Below are 15035 nucleotides of genomic sequence, written 5' to 3'. Positions count from 1 at the left end.
TCCAGTGTAACATTGTTTCAAAAGACATTCTGATGCTGCAGCTTTATCACTTGTCTCAAAGCAGAGGTATCTACATTAGCATCTGTTTTTCGCAGCTGGCAGAGCTGTTTACGATTTCTCCATACTGACTGCCAGGTTAACAGCTGACAGTTGAGCCGAAGCTTATGTTATTATGATGGGATTTCAAGACAAAACATTCAAATTTTTTATCATCATCACACATTTTCAAAATCTCTTCACTTTACTTCACTTCCCCATTGCCCATGCTGTAATCTGTATAAACATATAATTTGCAAAAACTCAGGCAACTAACTAAAAGTTAGTCATACTAATTATGCTTTTTTGGGGTATAAACAGTAATCTGTTGTAGTGTAAAAGTACTTACATGCCTCTTTCTTCTTCATTTGAAACATCTTCTTTTGACAGCGTGGACCTAAGGGAGCTGTTGGTCCCATTGGGGCTCCAGGCCCGGTTGGACCTCCTGGCATCCCAGGGGTCAGAGGACAACGTGGTCCAGCCGGGGACCCAGGTCTTAAGGGTCGAGCTGGACCTAAAGGAGTTCAAGGTCCATCTGTGAGTAACATCTGCATGGGAGCTGATCTATGCAAAACATTACTTATATTGAGATGTTCAAACTGCTTTCAGGCACAAGTTTTTCTGTTTACAAGATTAGTAAAATATGCTGCTTTTTTTCTGTTCAACATTTTTGATTTAACCAAATTGAACATTGAAACAATATTAATTTGCAACTATTGTGAACATCACTTCATCAGTGTTTAAAAATACTTGAAGGTTCAGATGTGAGAATTTGCTGTTTTTCACCACTAAACTGAAAAATCCCTGTTTTCAACTTAAGTTAAACTTGAAAAACACTCAGTGTGTTCTAAATAATATCTACTGCCTTATTTAAAAGAGGAACTGAAAGGCTCACCAAAACTTATTTCCCTGACGTCATTTCCTTCCTGGTTGCATTATTTTCACTTCAGTTAGTCATTTTGAAAAGTCCAAATGTTATATGAAAATATAAATTTGCTTATATTATTTTAGCTTTTATACATCTCACAAACAGAAGGCTGATAATATCACAGAAAAAATTACTGTTGGAGAAATTCAAATAACGTGTCTTCTTAAGAGCTGGGCCTCAGTCTACTAAAATCATTAATAATTAGAATGAATTCCCATTATTAATTAATGTGCACAATATTTTCACGACTAACATATCATTCATTTAGTATCTTAAACATCAGAGAAACTTCCAACACCTCCAGTGATCAGCATCGGATGTCTGATTTTGTCTGAACCTGATCAGTTTATTATTTCGTTCACACTTAAAGAGTAAGATGATAGCTTCTTAGTGTAACGCTGGAGTTTTGCAGCATTGATGCAGAGAATTTGAATTGTTTTTTTGTCCTGCAGGGTCCTGGGCTTACTGATGAGCAGGTCTTGCAGCTCTGCAGAGGTGTTGTTACAGCTCAGATCTCTCAGTATGCTTCCTCCATCAGAGCCAAGTGCTCTCAGGGCTGTCCCATCAACAACCGGACACTCATTGGGCCCCCAAGAGCTCAAGGACCACCAGGGCCACCAGGCAAAGCTGCAAGTCCCTCTTCAGTCTTTTTATTATTTATTATTTATTTGTCATTTTAATAGCTTCTGTGAGATAAACTAGGGATGTGATATAAACTCTTGGATGTCCTGCCCTTATACCTATTAGTATATTAATATAATTTCTGCCTTCATCTACCAGGGTAAAGTAGGAAAACCCGGAGCAAAAGGAGCCAGAGGTGTTCAAGGTGACAGAGGAGTGGAGGGACAAAAGGGAGCCCCCGGCGACAGAGGCAAGAGTTTCCTACTCCCTTGACCGATTAAATACCATATCTTATTTTTTTATATCTATGCTTTTTATTGAAGGTTTTAGAGTTTAAGAACTTTGAAAGGTTAAGATGGACATATACGGGCACATAGTGGGGAAAAAAGTTGGATAGCTAAAGAACGGCACTAGTGTAAATTAAACAATTTAAAATCATTTAGAAATGTATTCTTGCCATGGTTTTTACTCACAGTGTCAGTGTTTCATCAAAAGGAAAAAAAAACGTTTGAAAACATAGTTGTGCAGCTTTGTGAGTTGCATCTTTTATCTATTTTAAAAGGTCGAAAGGGACCCAAAGGCGTTGTAGGAGATCTGGGTATAGGGCTGCCAGGACTTGACGGACCACAGGGACCCAGAGGTAGGACACTGGTCGTGTCCACACTGTCAAACATCCTGATAACATTCCTTCATGACTGTTTTTTTTTTTATCTTGAATTAGATAACAGTGAAAGATAACAGTGTATCTCTAATAAACAAGTAGTAAAGCCTGACTTAGTAATAGCCAAAAACTCAGTACTGTCTTGATATAGCGTAATGAATGTTTGCGCCATGTTTTCTTTTCTGCATAATGAGTCAAACTTTCTGCTAAATTTTGCTTTTTACAGGTTCACCAGGTAACCCGGCAGAACCAAAAGATGGCATGGAGGGTCCCCGTGGGCCTCGTGGCTTCCCTGGTCCCGTGGGTCCACCCGGCATGGTTGGATTTGCAGGTGTACCGGGATTTTGCGAGGCACGAGACTGCAGCATTTATGCACCAGTGATGCGCAAAGAGCAGGGTCTGGTGAAAGGGCCAGTGAGTTAAAAAATCTGAAACTAAACATCAGATATTATGGTGCTTATAGGAATAACTTGGTGTTAACAATGAAATATTTTACATACAATATTGTGACAATAGTCTGTCAAAAGCTGTGATATAAATGTCAGTGGATAAAGTGTAATGTCATGATGCACTTCAAGATTGTGCAGAAATCTCATGCCTCTAGTCAACATCTGATACCACACAGGGATTATATTTCATACGTGTTCAAACTCTGCAGCAGTTTTTACTGCTGTGTATGTTGTGATTTTAGAAAATGATAAATTATCCCAAGCTGATTCCTTATTTCTTCATTTTAGTTTTTTAATTTCTCTGGTACCCAAAGAATAAATAGATAAATCTATGTAAATATTTTGTAAAGACTCTAAAGTACATGTACTGCGCTCTGAAACAAATAAACAGATGTGTTCTTTAGTCAGTCTGAGTCTTCAGTTTTTCTGACTGGGTGCATTTTTATTTTATTTTACTTTTTGCAAAGTTTTTGCAGTCAGTGACCCCAGAAATGGCCTGCTTTCAATTTCCTGGATCTTCCCCGACATCATAAACATCTTTTTTTCAGTGATTCAAATAAAAATGAAAAAGAAAAATAGCATATTACACTCTTATTATCAGGTTTTTTTTCACTGGATTTCTTTCAAATAGATAAAAAGTACACTTATGGTAATGTGTGGCTTAAAAATACACATTTACTATGTGACCTAAACAATGTTATAGTTTCAAACTAACATTTCAACAAAAAAAAACAAAAATAAAATGGCAGAATGAGTAGTACAGAACAATTTTGTGCACAACAAATTGTGCAAAAAAAACCAACTTAAAAACTACGATTATCAGCGACATGGACTTTTTGTATAAAACTACATCTGTTACCTCTTCATTAAAAAAGCACTCAGCACACACAATAATTGTGTTTTTTCTTTTTATTTCATAGCTGTGCAATAATATTTTACTACCAGCATGGACAGCATTGATGCATTGATTAACATATGATAGCAGCAACACAAGAAGAAAAGCACATAAGTACCCTACACCCTACTGCATGAAATGACACATGACTGTAAAAATATGGAATTTTACATTCTAATGTTTGGTGCTTCAATAGAACATATCACAACAGTGTGGTTTAAAAAAACAAAACAAACAAACAAATCAAACAAACAAATAAACCCCTATTTGGCAGTAGGATTTTCAAACACAGCAGTTTTGTTTTTTTTTATTAATTCTATTTGGCTCAGTTTTTGTTTTTTGTTTTTGATGGTTTCACATTTTTTTCCAGTCTCTAATGAAGTCTTCAATAAAAAAATAATACTAAAAGTCCCCCACCCCACATCTCTCTCTCTCACACACAGACACACACAACAAACAAACAAAAGCACCACTTAATTGGCTGCATAGTTTTTAAATACTCAGCTGTTAAGTTTGATATGTCCTTTTTGTATTTCAGTGGGGCAGCTTTTTAGTGCTTTTATTGGAGTGTTTCTATTATTAACTTAATGCCCAATTTTAATGAAATAATTATTTTCAAAAGATAAGAGATAATCAGGAAGCAAAAAAGAGCATCATTGTTTGTTAATTAAAACAAATGTATTCATTTTATTTGATTTAATCAAAGGCTAATGATATGATTAAAAAAAACTGATTAAAAAAATCACAATTAAAACACGTTGTATTGAAAGTACATGGACTGTCTTGATGATAAAAAAATTAGAGAAAATCTAAAGTTTGTATGTCTTTCACATTTTTTAATGCATTTTTTAATGGGCAAAAAGAGTTTAAAGTTAATGCCTTATATATAATGTAGCAGATGTGTAGGAAAATTTATTACATATTCATCTGGTCCAAATGAAAACACTTTTAATATTTCATTTTTTAATACTTTATACTTTAAGTTGGTAATAAACTGTAAAATAGTTTCCCTAGTTGGAGGGGAAGTGTCGAATATTTATAAAACACATGAGAGGTCAATAAAAAAAAACAAAGAAAATAATGTATTCCAGAAAGAAGACACATCTGGGTTTAATCTGGCTATTAAATGGTGCATCTGCCAAACATGGATAAAAGGCGCGGAGTGGGCCTAATATTGGTCATAGCTAGTGTTGGGTCACATGTAGCCTAACAACACTGGTATCAGGCCCATATAAAAGTGGACGTGGCTGACTTGAGGTATTAAACTTACTCCACCAGTACCAGTACAGTACCATAAGACAAGGCCAGAGTGCCTGTAGAGAAAACTGCAGATATGGGCCACATTTGGGCTAAACAGTTATTGTAGGGAGGAGAGAAATGGAGTGGAAAACATTGGTGAAGAAATACTGGTAGTTTATGTCATTTCCACTCCATCTATACAGAGAAAGGCTTTGGTTCTGCCTTACTAGTTGTAGCTGTCATTTAACTGTAAAATTTAAAACCGTTACAGTTACTATTCAAATACATATTGTAAACATTCATAGCTGCCATTGCATTAAGAGTTCTGGAGGAAGAGCTGTACATGAGAACTGTGTGTTTAGGGAATGTTACTCCTTCCACTGCTGGTGTTGTCCTTCAGCTATTTAACTATGTAACATATAACTGTATTTATGTCATCTTTTAAAAAGATGAGCCACACATAAATTTGGCATTTTGAATCATAAGAATGGATCACAACATAAATAAAATTCAATAATCTATCAATATTGTCTTGAATATACACTGTTCTTTATTAAATCTCAGCTAAAGAGTTTACTTTGGCCTGTCAAAAAAGTTGTAAATACCTTATTTTTAGTCACTTAAAATGAATAAAAGCAGCAGATATATTTTTGTAAAAAAGAAATGTCAATTTCCAATTATGAAATTAAAAATGAAAAAGTTTTTTAAAATGCCTAATCTCAGTTTCCCAAGGCACCTATCACATAGTTTAAATAGCTTATTTTGTCATAACTTGAAATGTTTATATGGAGCATATTTATTCAAAAATAAAATGGTTTAAAGAAAGTAGCTTATTTATTAGCAGCTCAGTTAATGTCAGTAAGTGGCTTCAAAACAGATATTACCTGAATATTTGCTTTGTTACTTTGGATAGTGTCAGTGGTAATTGTTTTGACCAGTTTAGATTAGTTTAGTTAGTTTTGAGCAGTTTGTTTAGAGATGCTTGTAAATGTATGAAACACTAAAACAAGCTGTGTTCTGTGCTTGGTTTAGTCCTACAGTAGTAAAATACAGTTTTGAGGTCACTGGTGCAATTCAAGTAAACCAAACAAACACAAGATGCTCTTTTCTGCTTTGACAATCTCTGACCTTCTTTCAAGTGCATTCAGAGTATTTTTTTAAATAAATAAATAATAAATTAGTCCACACTTCACCGTATTTTTGTTTCCTGAGATTATAACAGTAAAGTGACAAGTGGGACCTGTTTATGCTTTCAGTTTGTTGAAATTAGTACCTGGGTTTTTACCATCACTGGTTTGTAAACATCAAATTGGCATGTAGAAATGTTTTAAACCTCTTCCAGTCCTATGACACAACAGAAACCTTCTTCCCTTCATAATACACTAGTCACAATTTCTGAAAGGTTTCTGTGAGCAGCTTTGTTCAGTGAACTCTGGGAGTTGTATTTACCAAGTGTAGCAGCTAAGTACACCTCTGTACTGTAGTTTAGTGTGTTTCAAATAAATTGAATGTTTATCTTCATCAATAAATTTGTCATTTAAATAGCAGCAGGTCATGTCCATCCACATTCAGTGTCAAAAAATAAATGGTAGCAGGAAATTGTCTCATTAATAAGGAAAATGTTACACTTTTTAAATATTTTGTCACTATTTAACACTAAACTTAAAAATCTTACCAAAAGGGGCAAGGAGACAAAAGCGAAAAATTGACTGGTGACCATTATTATTTTGACTTGTGGAAGAAATTCATGAAATTTTTAAAATGGTCTTTCTTGGTAAATACACCCCTGAGAGAAACACGACTCAAATTAAAAAAAAAAAAGAAGTGAGGTTTTTAGGTTGTACGATATATTCCGATGCTCTCTAAATAACTTTCATCTTATCATTTAACAGTAAAGGATGGAAACTGATGTGCCTGAAGAATGATAAAGTGTTTCAGTGCTGTAAGAAGAAGTGTAAATATAATATTTGTGAGCTTATAGTTGGAAAAGTATAAAATTGCCTTCATGGTAAACACTGTCTGCATGGCACTGCATGGCGAGACAGTGCAAACCGATTCAAGCTGACAGGAAGCAAAAGCATAGCTGTTCCCTTAGCAGAAATACCTTCCACCCCTGATATTAAAAGCATCTTTTCTTTCTGGCAAAAGCAGACGACTCAGGAGATCATCTGTTTCACAATCCATCCGGCTGTCAGTAGTGCCAATCCAACGATGCCTGCAGCAGAAAGAAAATTGGTTAGCAGGTTAGATTTTCATGCTTATAATAAACCACTATTCAGATAGGTGCTAATATAGCATTCACTAGTTTTAATGTGTGCATCCTTTGTCTCTATTGTGGAATTAAATATTTTTCAGCTTACTGAATAGATGTCATAACACAAAGTTTCGGATTCTCCATTGATTTGATTAAATGACTTGTACTGTGTGCTAATAAGCTGAGCACTCGCTTCTGTTTGCAAGCAAACCAGAAATATTTTCCACCCTTATAACAAGATTGTTACCCTGGACATTCGTGTCTGGTTAGTAGCATTGCACTCCTATGTAAGTGTGTGTCATGTTAGACACATGATGGAGAGTTTAAAGAGTATTTTAAGACTACCTCGCTCTACTAGACCATCTACTTTAGTCCTGTATTGAACATGTGGTGTTCAACACGTTCAACAGCTGCTGATGTTTTGATATTGCTGGTGTTATTGCCCAATAACATCAAAACATTGCAGAAAACATATCATTTTACTGTCACTCAGAAGACTGTGATTCATGTCATGCATGGGAGTGGTTTTTTTTATCCTATTTTTGTTCACTGAAAAAAATCATGGCCTACAGTTAACTACACCGATTCAAAATTGTATCATCTTCTTGAAGAGAGAAAAAAATAAGCTTAAACATTGTTTTGGGAGTGGAATCTAGGTCTATGTTTATGTATCTCAAAAATGGAGTTTAACAACACAGTCAAAAATCTGTCTATCATTGTATAAAACAAAACTTACTCTGATGCCTACACGACCCATTAAAATCCTTAGGACCCATCTGGGAGCAGGGCTGGCTCAGGTAGTGGATGCACTCCTCTTTAACAATACCAAAGCGCTGTAACAGATAAAGTGAAAATAAACCTGAAGAGTTCCTTCTTTATTGTGTTGACATGACTTTAAGTGGATACTTTTGACTGCCTAGCCTTTGGGTCACCACAGCACAGAGATCTACATATTTATATCTGGCACAGATTTGACACCAGATTCACCTCCTATGCTCCCATGTACCTGTGCATGGGACCAGCACTGGATATGTATCTCCTCTCAGCGTGGCTTTCCTCTAATCATTACAGGGTCAAAGTTATGCATACAGGTTCAAATATATACATACAGCCCCACTAAAATTTGTTTAAACATCTCTTAGCAAATGGCACCTCAAGCAGATGCTTTTGGTAGCCATCAGCAAACTTCTGGTTGGATCCCAGAAAGCTGAATCTGTTCATCTGGACATAGTGTTTTCAGAAGAGACCTGAGAGATGTTTCTCATCTAAGTCTCATCTAACTGCAGTTTTCCCTAACAGTACATTTGCATAATGGCCAAACCAGAGTTTCATGATTGTTAATATGTAACATGCCATGACTACTTCTCAGTGGCCATAAGCACCAGTCATAGAGAGCTAAGGAATGGCTGCAATCACAATAATGCAAAATGGTGAAAGATGTACTAGTAGGCTCCCTCCTCAGTTCATTTCCTTAAAGATTTATGGTCAGATGACATAAAGATTGAGCTATTTGGCCACAGTGACAAAAGGTATGCTTGTAGGGGTAAAGCTGAAGCTTCCAAACCTAAGAGCTCTGTACCAACTGTAAAGCATGATGGTGGTAGCGTCATGCTTTCATGGGACTGCTTTGCTGCCAGTGGTTCTTGTACACCCACAAAGTGAAGGCAGAAGTCATTTTAGTTGTCCATGTAGACAGATACAAGTTTTAGTTGAGCCTGAAGGTGCTAATTTTGGAGCACGGACTTCTCTTGGCTGGCACCAAGAAAGAACCTTGAACATCTTAATCAATTTCCTCCTATTTGAGCGTGACTGTTTGGGTATTCATCCAGACCTTGGCTAAGTCATGATACATTCCAATAACTTGTAATTATGTACAGTTGTCTGAATTGACTTATGGAGTCTGTACTTGGTTAGAAATGCCTCCAAGAAACCATGCTTTCAAACAAACCCCTTTTTAGGGGTTTTAACTGCATCATATATGACTTTACATAATGTTTTTCCCTCTAGAAAGTTAAAACAAATATGAGTGGATAACGTACCGTATGACAAACTGTGGTAACATTTAGATCCACGCATTCATCCATGATAATTGTTCCACCTTCAATTTTCTGGCATGGACGTACACAGCTTTTTTCCACATGTTTGGAGTGGGCAAAGGTCTGCAGAAAGGAACAAACCCAAAAGCAGAGTTAGTAGGTTGTTTGGGGTTTTTTTATACCAGTTGCTAGCTTTAGAATTGTATTCTTGGGCTCTAAAGTGGCTTTACATGGTTTAATGTTCAAAAGAGTTCTTATTTATTTCATATTGGACTCATTGATCCTCTGAAATAAGCCTGTTGACTGTGCATTCTTGTCATAGTTGAAAAACTGCTTTCAACAATTGAAGTATCTCTAACCATGCCTTTTAAATTACTAGCCGACTTCAGCTGATGTGCGAAAGAATGGGACCAGGAGTTGACACTTTATTAGATTTTTTGCAACACACATTTTTGTGTGAACTTGCAGGAATATTTATACCTTGCCATTAACACTCCAGGTGTTCTCACAGTTTTGGTCAAACTCCAGTGCTTTGCTTTGGCAGCAGAAGTAAGGAACATTTTTCACCATCACCTCTGAGCTGCTTTTGGCTGACCCCACAGCAACAGCTTAATGAAAAAAGAAGAAAAGAAATGCATTAGACTATGAACACTTCTGTGATTCACCGGTTTTGGTTTCATCTTCTTATCATTAATCAAAGACCTGGACAGTGATTGTTAATTTCTCTCCATTTCACCCACTATTAATCTATAGGATATACAATATGTTTCTATCTTTATTTTTATTTAAACATTCTGACAAAGTAATGAACCTGAAAACACAAATAAAAACATTAACTTCGCAAGTACAGGACATAAAATCCAGCGCACATCAAAGTACAACCTGTTATATGGGAGGTGTTTCTTGTTTTGTTTATGATACTTCCACGTGTAATAGTGGTAGTAAAAAGAAATCACTCAATACGGGAATTTCCTATTTCAATGACATACTCTTTATTTCGCCATGCGCACTGGAAAGCACCTCAGGGGAAAGGACGGGGAATCCCTAGACGCTTGCGTTTTCATTACAGTGACCGAAAAATATATCACGAGATTAATAAAAACAACATTACGTCATGAAATTGTAAGAATTTTCTTGAGGAATACAATTACAAAAATAAGTGTCAGCTATAGCCTAACAGGCTATTCTCACAAACGACGCATTTAAATGGTAATGCATAACGCCGAATAAGCTTTCAGGGCAAGCGTTATGCTATTTAATCATCTGTTGTCTCGATTTAAAATCATCTGAATAAAAGTCGCTTTTTAAACAAAATGATATGAAATACCGGCGGTACCTCACCACAACGTACTGCGAGCTTGGGTTGACTAAAACGTACAATAAAATGCATTACAAGACCATTTCTATACTCACTTAGAACGAAGAACAGGACAGCCTTCATAGCGCACTTACTGTAAGTGAGTGAGAGCGGCTGCTGGAGATCACGTGCTCGCCCCACCCCGCCTCTTCTTCCTCCGCCCATTTTTCTGCCGCCACTTCTCCTTCACTATAAATAAAGGCCGTGGGCACTCAGTACTCTTCACTCTCAGTTTCTAAACTTCAGTCATCAAGATGATATCTGTAGATTTCCTGGGCTTTCTTCTGCTCTTCTCGCAGGGTGAGTGTCTTTTCAGTTTACTTTAGTCAAACGTTATGTTATTACAGTTTGGACATTCGAGTAGCTGCATGGTAGTTTGTAAGCAAGAGCGGCATGTTTATATTTACTGAAAGAAAAATAAAATACGTGTACTGAGAAATATCTTATTCTTGTATTCCTCAGGCGTGTGGCTCGCTGTGGGTGCAGCTGTCAAGGAGGACACAACGGAAGTCGTAGTCCTTTCGAGTGAAGACTCTATCCTTCCGTGCAAAGCGAAATTCAAGTCCGGTGTCCAGTACCTTGCAGTGAGATGGTACAAGGTAAAAATAAATTAAATAACCAAATAAATACAAATACAATTTATTTTGATTGTCATGCTGCACATAGGACGAAAAAACATGTCAGGCTGTCCTTGGCAGATTACTGCAAACTAATATCACTTTCGTTTGTTTCGAAAGTGTCAAAGTATTTGTAGTAAATCACATAATGAAAAGATTATAATAATGAAAACACAAAGTACAGCATAATGTACTACAAGGTAGGCATGAATATGCTGCAGTAATAACAAGAGCAGCCATACTTACAACTTAATTCATATGTAAAGTCTATAAAGTCTAATTAGGAATGTTAAAGTAGCCTGCTAATTGAATTATCTGCAACTCAAAACGTACTTTTTCTTCTATTTCAGTAATGTTAAAAGTACTAGGGGTAAAGTAAAAAGCAGCAGTGAAAGTAACAGTAAAGGTTTATCCATTCATTTCTTATACTGTCATAAAGTTTATCACTGGTCACAAGACACTACTCTGCCTTTGTGTATAAAGGTCAGAATGGCAGTACAAACATGTTTGTTGATTATTTTAATAATTGTATTTATGAACTGCTTAAATATTTAGGCTTTTGCTTAAACTACAATGTTCAACTCAAATGTGGGGCGTGCAGTAACTGTGGTTAATGGGTTAAAAGTTAAAAAGAAGAAGTGCTATTTATAGCAGTGGCATTTTTTTTCCATTAACAGAAGTGATAATGACACTGACATCAGGCGTGTTTGGTTTTGCTGTCTAGTCTCAGATCCTGTTTGGTCATTCATCAGGCACATGATTCTAACACTGGACTGATGCTTTTTCAGGTTTCAGAGAGCCCATCGTCTGCCCGTAATGGCCTTTTGACCAGAGACCTCCCAGATGGTACGACGAGATGGTACGCTGGCGTGGAGAGAGATGTGGCGCTGGTCAACGAGACCCACGGCATCCTCCTGGCCGACACAACGTGCAGCGACGCCGGCGTGTACATGTGTCACCTGGCAGCACCCGTGGGAGAGCAGAACCAGGACGGCTACGTTCGCCTGGTGCTGACAGGTAAAAGTTTGTCCCAGTTGTCTCTGGGTTCTTTAGGTGCTCATGCATATTCAACATACAGGCTTCCCAAACTTTCCCAAGTTCCCTGAGGCATCCATGACTGAAATTTGAGTCAGGGGGAACTTCCAAACTTGAATCAACTGTTATATTTTGAGCATCAGCTTTACAAAACCATCACTCTTTGGCCTAAGGCATAGAGTGTGGGAATTATCTGTCAACCACATGATTTGGAAAACATCAAGAGCATTATATTTCCATCAAAAGCTGGTTTAGAAGAAGCTTATTTTGGAAAAGCTTTTAAAGGCTTTTAAGGTGGCTAATGCTGATGTTCAGCTTTTACCATGTTCTATATTTTAGCAAAGAAATACAAAGAAAAACTCAGTTGTTAAGTCTGAGGAGATTTATTGGGATACCAGACATGAGGGGATGTTTCCTTAGATATCTACAGCAAAGTGCACCTCGTGTTTTCAGATATGAAAGTTTGAAAAATGCACAAAATCCAGCCACACAGGAGTTTCCTGTATGCAGAATAGCCTGACTAGGATCACAACCTGAGCTAGCACAGTGTGGTACAGTTCAAGTGAGTTCAAACTTGAGTAACTTTAATTTGTGTTTTCATTTTCAGATTGTCCAGCTGCTCCCACAGATAGTCTGGAGAGAGATGATTACTTGATTATTTTCGCCTCCGTAGTGATAATGATAGCACTTCTGCTGTCTTTCATAAGCTACGTAAGTAATGGAGGATAATTATATATAAACACACTAATATTTAAACAGATTTTCCACAAGAGATTTCTATTATGTGCATCCACTTAGAACCCAACTTACCTAATAATCATTTTGTTGTACTACCAAAAGATTGTAATGATCATCTTTAAACATACTCAAACAATATGCATATGTTGTTCATTCTTAATCTAAATGTATTTCCCATATCTCCACCACAGGTTTGTTTGACGAATGGATTGAGAGAAAGAAACAAACAACAACAGCAAGAACAAACAACAAAAGAAGATTTTTTCCTGAACAAACCAGTGGAACCAAAAGACTTGAAGTTGATCTACACTTTGGGTCCAAAACCATCCACAAAGACTGTACTCTGTGTGTAAAGATGAGGACTAATGTTGGCCAGTAGAATAAGTACACTCTGCCCTGACATGTGGAAACTGGTGGAAAATGGAAGATTATGCGACAACCTTTCAAAAAACATCAGAAAAGTCAGATATAGAGCTGGATGTCCACAGATGCCAAGATGCTGGAGAAACTGGTGACCTGTGATTCAAAGAGCAGGCCCAGTAATCAGACGTAGGTTGGTTAGTCTGTGGGTTAAATATAAAAGAGCCACTGTTTAAGACAGAAAAACAGTGAGTTTGCATGAGCAATCAGTCAAAGATTCACATTTATTTTGTAAAAACCTGCATTTTGCAGGTGATATCACTTTAATTGTGCCCCATAGCTAAAAGTTTTATTAAGAAAATGATGTTTTTCTGCAGGCAGACAAACACAGACACATAAAAACTGTACTGTCAAGTCAGGCAAACAGTGACTGTGCAGGATGGAGCCAAGAAGGTTCACAGTTGCGTTGTTTGTGCACATGTAGTCATGTAGTGGAAGATGTGAGTATCAGGAGTAAAAGGCACTGATGTTATTCATGAGACTGAAATGTCACACCATAGTATGGGATCTGTATTTTTATGTGTTTGTCAAGAATTCTAATGTTTACACAGAGGATGGATGCATTCCTACAAGTTTAAAGTGTCCACACTGAAAATTACTTAAAACTACCTGCTTTAAATGAGCCATGACAGAATCTAGCTTTAACTGCATCACTTCTGGATTCTGTTAATTGTTTTATGTTCTCATATTTTCTTGTTTTATTTTTTCTTTTAAGCAGACCTTTTAATAAGCTATTTTTATATAAATGATTTTCTGGATTAAATCCATATTATTGACTTATTAATGTTGTAACTTGAAAAAAATATTATGTTCTGAGAATTATTCTCAGGATGTGCCACATCTGTAAATGACCTTCAAGAACAACAACACCAAAAAAAAGGAGACCTTTGTCACTTGAAATGTTAAAAAATAAAGTGACCTTCTAAAGAAGAAGTGAAACATGATGACATATAGGAACACCCGTGATCTATTTGCATTTAGCGTGACATTTGTTTTGGGGAAAGTCCTAAGAGCGGGTCAGTGTAGTCTGGATTTATTTTTAAAGGTCCGCTTCTCTTTTTTTATGTCCGCATTTAGGTCTTCGCCTGTTCATGTCAATGTGTTTGGCAACAGACATAAAAGTTCTTTTGTTGCTGCTCCACAGCAGCGGGTATATTGCCTAAATCTTCAACAGAAAAAGAAGTTTGTGAAATCTACTTTCCTAAACTGAAAACAAAGAGAGACAGAAATGGGAACACTGATATTCTGCATTCAGTCAGCGTAACATGAGAAAATTATTGCTTTATTTGTATTGTATCTCAATTAATGATTCATGGATACTTTTTTGATTCAATGATACACATAAGAAATACATTGGTATTACTTATGTGTATGTGCTTCTCCTAATGTTGTGTTGTTGATATTTTAAAAATGCATAAAAAAACACTATATGGACACAGCTGTAGTACCAGTGATCTTCCAAATACTGCCTGTATATTAAATAAATACATTTTTGAGTTTGGATCTGTGTCTCTGCAGCTTTTTGGGGTCTGTTCATCAACTAAAGTGCAGCACATTAGTGTCTAATATATGTCTGATCATGCAGAAACCGACTTTGGAAGTCAGAAATTATTCAGAAGCTTCTACCTCTCCTGGACAGAGTCTGGGCATTCCTTGTTGCTTTCCAAACTCTCACATAAAATATAAGAGGTCATTAATTACTTGTGGGATCAGTTGTTCGATCTCCAGTTCCTTGAGTCTCCGTGCTAA

The 15035-nt window shown here is 36.6% G+C and overlaps 2 protein-coding genes across 2 annotated transcripts in view; both read left to right on the top strand.

Moving 5' to 3' along the window:
• zgc:113232 (uncharacterized protein LOC541546 homolog) overlaps positions 1-2994 on the top strand; it is a 30278-nt gene extending 27284 nt beyond the window's left edge. Inside the window, exons 22-26 of the mRNA XM_063484907.1 lie at positions 427-573; positions 1417-1593; positions 1745-1835; positions 2148-2225; positions 2473-2994. Coding sequence (XP_063340977.1) covers positions 427-573; positions 1417-1593; positions 1745-1835; positions 2148-2225; positions 2473-2669 — 690 coding nt within the window. The 3' untranslated portion in view covers positions 2670-2994. The remainder of the gene's footprint in view (positions 1-426; positions 574-1416; positions 1594-1744; positions 1836-2147; positions 2226-2472) is intronic.
• Positions 2995-10676: 7682 nt separating this feature from the next.
• On the top strand, positions 10677-14750 carry cd83 (CD83 molecule). Its single transcript, XM_063486850.1, has 5 exons — positions 10677-10776; positions 10939-11075; positions 11882-12110; positions 12736-12839; positions 13058-14750. The coding sequence occupies exons 1-5, from the start codon at positions 10731-10733 to the stop codon at positions 13217-13219; spliced, it is 678 nt and encodes a 225-aa protein (XP_063342920.1). The 5' UTR covers positions 10677-10730; the 3' UTR covers positions 13220-14750.
• Positions 14751-15035: the final 285 nt, after the last annotated feature.

The sequence above is a fragment of the Pelmatolapia mariae genome, linkage group LG10_11, assembly GCF_036321145.2.
Source record: "Pelmatolapia mariae isolate MD_Pm_ZW linkage group LG10_11, Pm_UMD_F_2, whole genome shotgun sequence".
Taxonomy (NCBI): domain Eukaryota; kingdom Metazoa; phylum Chordata; class Actinopteri; order Cichliformes; family Cichlidae; genus Pelmatolapia; species Pelmatolapia mariae.
Note: the sequence above shows the minus strand (reverse complement) of the source record. Positions and strands in the feature narration are given on the sequence as shown.